Source organism: Pygoscelis adeliae, unplaced genomic scaffold (genome assembly GCF_000699105.1).
Source record: "Pygoscelis adeliae isolate BGI_AS28 unplaced genomic scaffold, ASM69910v1 Scaffold244, whole genome shotgun sequence".
Taxonomy (NCBI): domain Eukaryota; kingdom Metazoa; phylum Chordata; class Aves; order Sphenisciformes; family Spheniscidae; genus Pygoscelis; species Pygoscelis adeliae.
The window spans coordinates 1,608,830-1,615,980 of NW_008824648.1; the positions used below are offsets into that span (position 1 = coordinate 1,608,830).

The following is a 7,151-nucleotide window of genomic DNA, read 5'->3' on the forward strand; positions in this document are numbered from 1 at the left end:
GCCGTAGAGCGTGCGGTGGGTCTCTCGGCGGGGGCGACGATGCCGAGGGGTGCGGGCCCTGTGCTTCCCTGCGCTCCCTCTGATGGCGGCGTTAGGGCTTGTGCCCGTGCTGTCCTCCGCTAAGGGTTAAGCATCCCTGTAACCGGCTGACTTGGTCCTGTCCCGTTTCTCAGGTGGCAGTCGATATGGAGTTTGCCAAAAACATGTATGAGTTGCACAAGAAGGTGTCTCCTAGTGAGATCATCTTGGGTTGGTAAGTTCTCCTTCTGCAAGAACATGCAAGCAGTTGTGTTGGTCCCTTAAACTACTTGAAATAACACATAATCCTCCTTGTCACAGGTTGAGAAGCAGAAGCACTAACGCTTGTGACAGTAAGATCTTGCAACTCTTGTTACAGAGTCAGTTGTAATGCTCCTGCAGGTCATAACAGGAAGAGACGGTATTGGAGACTTACAGGGTTTGGTTTTCTTTATATCTAGGAAAGGTATCACAGAGGAGCGATGAGTTAGAGAATGCATGCACGGCTTTGTTAGAAGAACTTAGCCACCTGTAACACAACCTGCACCACAGAAGATAACTGCTTAGAAAGAAGGGAGAACGCAAAAGAGTAGCTTTAAGTGCTGGGGGCCTCAGGAGCAATTGGTGATACCAGCTTGAGCATGCAGAAGTTCTCTGCTGAGAAAAGGTGGAAGTACTTGTGTGGAGGATGCGAAGCAAGATCGGTAGGGTGTTACGGGAACAGGGTCTGTGAGTGTGTGGATAGCTTTATTAGTCTTCTCATGCTTCTCTGATCCTACAAAACAGCTTAGTTCTGCTCCTGCGGAGCAAACTTCCTCAACAACCTTCTAATGGAACAGCAAAGTGCAGTTCTAATGACAGGAGTTCTCCTGTGTGTGTGAGGAGCTAATTGCAGAGCAGTTAAAGGAGCTAGATTAACAAGTTATACCTCCTGCAGAGAGATGTTTGATTTGTGGAAGATCTACTTGGTTGGTCCAAATTTGCTTGGCATGCTTTCACTTACACAGAAGTAAAGAGTTGGTCCAGAACATAGTGACAGATAACTGAATCTTGGGTGTCTGATGTCAACTGTACTTACTCTTTATGGCTGGTACTACAACACTGGCCCTGTACATGTTTTGGGCCATGGGTGTGCTCAGCCTGTGATTCCTACAGTTCTAGGACAGCTGGCCATAAAACTACAAATTCCCTAGTTAAAACACTTGTATTTAGTATGCTTCTGCAGCTCAGTGTTTGGAAATCAGTGTTTTAGGATACAAACCTGTTAAATATCAACAATACCAAATATTGGGTACTTGAATGTGGGAAGAATGGCTCCTCAACCTGTGCTCTTTTGAAGGTATGCAACAGGTCACGACATCACGGAACATTCTGTGCTGATCCATGAGTATTACAGCCGGGAAGCGCACAATCCAATCCACCTCACTGTGGACACGAGTCTCCAGAATTCACGCATGAGCATTAAAGCCTACGTCAGGTACTCTGGGAGGCTGCATTTCTGGGAGGGGACCTATCTCAATTACTGAGAGAGACCACATCAGGGTAACAAGAAATGTAGTGGGCTGCAGTGTCCCATTTTGGACAATACTACGCAGTAGCTAAAACACAGCAGTGAGCCAGAGATCATGGCTTACTTCTCATCGGAATGTCTTGACCGTTGTGTGTAAGCTGAAAGACCTAACCTTTCTTAAGCTGGTACCTCGTTGGGGTGGGGAATTGTGACTTAATTAACAGTGCTCTGAACATCTTCGTGACATTTCACAGGGTTCACATAGCTAGCACTAATGTCACTAACTTCCATCACACTGTGTGAATGCTAGCCTGTAGTCACTGGGCTTTATTGCTCAGCAGTTTATTTATACAAGTTGGAAGATTAGTGCAGTTAAAACATAATTGAAACAGCATCTTCTTGATCAGTCTTTCTTCCCCTTAACCCCTTCCATTTTTACCAACTAATAATGCAGATTAAATAGTGAGAAAAGAAACTATTCCACTTCAGTGTTCTTCCCAGTACTGGCTGAAGAGCTCTTCTCTTTAAGGAAAAAACCCAGCCTTTCTTTGTAGCGGAAGTCTAGAGCTTCTTGACTGTGCATCTTCAAAAAGGAAGCTGTTCCATGACATCTTATTTAAAGCATAAATGGACTTCAAATACTTTGAACAGTAGGAATAATAAAGTGCTTTGTACTTGAATTTTTGTCATATTTATGTTTGTTCCTTAAGTGATTTCTCAAAGCGTGGAGTATTTCAGGATAGAAGAATACCTGCTCTATAAGCAAGAAGGAACTGTGGCTAAGAAGATACTACTTAGCTCTTCGTGCATTCATGCTGACAAATGTCAGACCAGCCAGGAATATTCTTGGATGAAAAGGAGCAATTAATAGTATGCCAGGACTGATTTTCTGTCCTCGGTTATCCATGGTCTGATTTTGGTGAGAATGAGTAACCTACTCGTGTTCACACTTCAGTGCTAACAGAGATCATTGAGATGGAAATCTATTACTCCTCCCTTAAATACGTCCATGCTGAAAACGTTTTGTTGTTGTTTGTTTGTTTTTTCCTAGTGCCCCAATAAGAGTCCCTGGTAAAACTATGGGCGTGATGTTCACACCTCTAACAGTGAAATATGTTTATTATGATACAGAGCGGATAGGAGGTGAATGTTTTCTTCCTATTTTGGTTATAACCATTGTTGTGACACTGTTCAAATGCTTTTTTTTACCCTGGTAAAATTGCCATTCTGGGAATTAGACTGTCTTGCTGAAGCTATCCTAAAAGTCTTCCCACAAGTTAAGGATTTAAACTGGTTTCTGTGGCAGTCAGTTTTTTTTCACTGATCTTCTTTTTGCTTTCAGTGGATCTTATCATGAAGACTTGTTTTAGCCCTAATCGAGTGATTGGCTTGTCCAGTGACTTACAGCAGGTGGGGTCAGCGTCAGCCAGGATTCAGGATACCCTGACCATGGTGCTGCAGTATGCAGAGGATGTATTGGTAAGGCCAGCTTTTTAAGAGCCAGCAAATAAGTTTGATGTAAGCTTGTGCGTCTTGTTTTTCTTTTTATATATTCTCTTTCTGGGTTATAAACTTACTGAGTTTTAGTCACGTTGAAGTGTATGTTTCTTATGCTTAGTCTGGCAAAGTGGCTGCTGACAACACTGTCGGGCGTTTCCTGATGGATCTTATTAACCAGGTGCCAAAGATTTCACCAGAGGACTTTGAGACAATGTTGAACAGCAATATCAATGTAAGTTCATCTAATTTTTTCAGTGTATTGCCAGCAATTTTGAAAATTTGTTACACAGACACAAATTTGTCTGTGATCAAAACAATCTGTCTTTTCATACAAACATGTTAATAGAAAAATACAGCCCTTTCTTGTCAGTAATTTGATGTTTTAAGAGCTGAAGGTGGATAAAGGAGCTCACAGTAATAATCTTGCAACCAACTGCAAATGAGAGAATAAGTTTTAAAGTACTTAGGAATTATGCAAGTAACTTTATGCAAGAAAGCCAGCACCAATTCTTCTTTTGGAGTGATTGGACAATATGAATTACCAAGCTTAAAGCAGTATGGATTTCAAGGATAACTGGTGACTTGCCAGCTTCCTTTGCCTGAGCTGAAGTTCTGTCTTCTTGCATAACGCTTAGGACACGAACAAGGTTTTAGTGTGCTGCTTTATTTCTGTAACAGACTTTTAGGAAGTGAAAGCTAAGGTTCTGAATGTCTTGTTCACCCGCAGTCTGCAAGACCAGAACTAATTTTTAATTTTGCTTATACCCTTTGACTTGCCTGGTTAACATGGGTGAACTCAGAGTTAAAATTTCACAAGCAGTGTTTCATATTCTGGGAATACCAAAACCTTCTTCCTGCGAGGGGAGCATTCCTCAGGGTAGGACTTTCAGGACTAACAATATTTCTAGTAGCTGTAAACTGCTTTACAGGTGTTAAAAATTGAACTCCCTAACAGGCTGCCATCTTTGTTAATATTTCTGATCACTGTTTTTTCCTTCCCCTCTCAGGACCTACTGATGGTAACCTACTTGGCAAACCTCACACAGTCACAGATTGCTCTCAACGAAAAACTTCTGAGTTTATAAAGAAACTTCTTCCACCCTATGCTTCAAAGAGCCTGAAGAATGAGCAGATACACTTTTCTATGGTGGTGTTACAAATTTCCTTGGACCGTAATTTAATTACCTAGGTGACTTGGTTTACATCTTTATTTCCATTGCCCTGAAAAACCCCTAACATGGTTTAGGAAATGAATGGGAACGGCTGCAGTTTAGTTGAGCCATATTTTAAAATGGAATACGTGAATCTTTTGTCTCCTGGGTTTACCTACTTGTATAACAAAATACAGCTTTATTGTAAGAATTTATTTGAAATAAAAGTTCCATTGCAATGGCAAGAATGGCTTCTGTCCAGAGAAAACTGTTCTCACTTACTGTACAATGAATCCACTTTTGAAAGAAAAGGGGGATAACATGGCATCAGGAAAGAAAACTGGAGTGGATGCAACTCAACTCCAATTCTGCAGATGACTTTGCAGGTTTTTTTTCCAACTGTTAAAGCACACTGAAAGCGTGGCTTCTTGTGGTGCACATAATATGCTTTTCCATGGAGGACTACAGAATGGTCACTGGTTTATTGGTGGTGCTGTGTATATGCCCTTCTTCAGCAGGGTACTTGACAGAGTGAATTCAGTTTACATTATGGTATCATTTCTATGCATATCTGATGCTTTGGGAAAGGAAATCAAGGTCAAGAGCATTAGCCCCTCATAAAGTGGGAGTTCAGAGAATTAAACTAGCAACTGAGTTCATGGTTAAAAGGGCTTGAAAAGCATTTGTGGCTGAACAAGTGTGGCTACTGGAGTTTCCATCTTTGGAAAAGAAGAAAACCACAGCAAAACTATACTTAATGAAGTTTTGAGGTCAAAAGTTGGGTGTCATCAAATAGCAGCATCACTGCTGCTAAAATTATGTGAACAGAAACTTCCCATTTTCTCCCCAAAACCTGTTTCACATTAAATGAGTTCTAGCTGAAAGCAAGCCAATACCAATCTGAGCTGTAACTTTTTACAGTCTCGGCTAATAACATTACCTTTGGAAGTCTGTTCAGCAGTACTGAGGAGGTTTTGCCTAATAGAGTAAAAGTGTCCCTCTTCTACAACATAACTGTTCCCACCCAATTACTAATGACTATTTCTGATGCCTCACATTTGTTTTGGTACATGAATTTGAAATGTTAGAGAAGCCTGCAAAGCCAGTGTTACCCAGAATAATTTTTGTGCTAATTTGCCAGATAAATCCAAGAATGGGACTCGGGTTACGAATCTGTAGATCCTGTACTGGTTGTTCCAATCTGGAGAATTCCCCCAGTGACTCAATGCTAAATTCTAAGTTCTAATTGCAAGGACAAGGTACATGAAAACTGAAGGTATAGCAAAGATTCTAATCCCTCTGAAAATGTTATTCGTGAGCATTAAATAAGTGTTAAAACTCAGCTCTTGTTTTTTATTAGTCTGAATAAAAATGTTTTGGTTTCCCTTCTCTTCTTTAAACTTAATATTCGTAACCAGCCATTTAACTATTTCACAAATTTTCAGGTCAGGGTGTTTATTAAAGTAAGCCTTGAAATAGGTGGAGGAAAAGAGCAAGCAGCAAAGCTGGGTAAGTCAGTCTCTCAGTTACTGCAAAAAAGTTCAGGGGGGGAAAAGCATAATATTCTTTCCCTGATCTCTCCTCTGCAGTAAACTCTTGCCATTCCCGGTTGGGAAAACTGATAAGATGCAAGAAGAAAGGTTTTAAATGCTCTACAAGTTGAATAGCTACGCTATTTAATAAGCTGCTATGCACAAAATGCAAAGTTCTGAGAAGATCAATTTGTGATCATTGGTACAGAAAAGGTATTGTGGAATTTGCCAGTCAGGTACTTACAAGTACCTGAAGACTAATGATGATATGTCATTAAGGGACTGAGGTTATGTCTTCCTAGGCAGAAAGATTCACTGCAAAGTAGAGGTGTCAGAAGAGCCCACAATCCATAGATTCTGCTGTATGCCAGGCAGCACAGCGACAAATGCTTGGAATTGGAGTAGGAAAAAAAAAAGTTGCCCTTTTAAAAACTCTGTATCTGATCCCATCCATTCTGTCCCTTTTTACTGGGTAAATGGCACATTGTGAGCCTTACTTTGACTCAGGAATTTTGAATGCCTGATTTCAAATTTCAGTGGCCACTCTTGGGAAGGACAATATGGCAAACACAAATGTAATGCATCATTTTGCTTAACTGTATTGTACGTATTTGCTGTGTTATTACCGAGGAGACTGAGGCATTCCTTCTCTGGAGTTTGAAAATCTAGACAGGAATTCCCAAAGGTATTTTCAAATTGTTCCACTTTACGGAAATCTAAAAACATGAAGTTCAATAGAAAATCTGGTGGGAAAAGCTTGGGAGTCAACAAACATCACCAAGGATTTCAAGCTTTAACTTGCTATTGATTTGTAAACCACAAACTTCTTGGATTTATTAGGGGACTTTTTCCTTTTTGTTGTTTGTTTAGGATGCGTTGCTCTAACTAACTTTGGCAAAGTCTAGCTTTAAATAGTCAAGACAGATAGTTCTCTGGGTATGCTTCTATATACACCGCTTATTATATTTAGTCATATTAGTGCCCTCACTAATATAATAAAAAAACCTTTTCTATCCTCTGTGACATGTTAAGCCTTTTTCTTTTCTCAGATGGCTTCTCTGAATGAGTACAACTTTTGTGGACATTACTGTATTACCTGTTTATTTCTGGGAATGTACATGTTTTCCTGGTAAGTATTAGGCTTTAAAATACCTTGCTTAAATGGCTCTGTTACCAGCTCCTAGCACTCAAGTATTTAATTGTTCAAATGATAAAATCTTTTTTTTTGTATCCTGGCTTAGTTGAGCTGATCTTCGGTTTTTACCTCAGCATGAAGTTCTCCTTGAAAACTTCTTTTCCTCAATGCATACAACAATATTCAGAACAGAGTTTACTGTTACAATTGATTCTCTTGTTCCCTTTGGGTATACTGCGTACTTAGAAAACTTGGAGGAATGTATAAAATCAGCCCACCTTGCTGCCTTGGACCCTCTCAGACAT

General features: G+C 40.2%; 1 protein-coding gene across 1 annotated transcript in view; it reads left to right on the forward strand.

Moving 5' to 3' along the window:
* Positions 1–6,728, forward strand: part of EIF3F (eukaryotic translation initiation factor 3, subunit F) — a 7,442-nt gene extending 714 nt beyond the window's left edge. Inside the window, exons 2-7 of the mRNA XM_009322480.1 lie at positions 174–253; positions 1,358–1,495; positions 2,580–2,671; positions 2,871–3,007; positions 3,147–3,260; positions 4,036–6,728. Of these exons, the coding sequence (XP_009320755.1) occupies positions 174–253; positions 1,358–1,495; positions 2,580–2,671; positions 2,871–3,007; positions 3,147–3,260; positions 4,036–4,113 (639 nt within the window). The 3' untranslated portion in view covers positions 4,114–6,728. The remainder of the gene's footprint in view (positions 1–173; positions 254–1,357; positions 1,496–2,579; positions 2,672–2,870; positions 3,008–3,146; positions 3,261–4,035) is intronic.
* Positions 6,729–7,151: the final 423 nt, after the last annotated feature.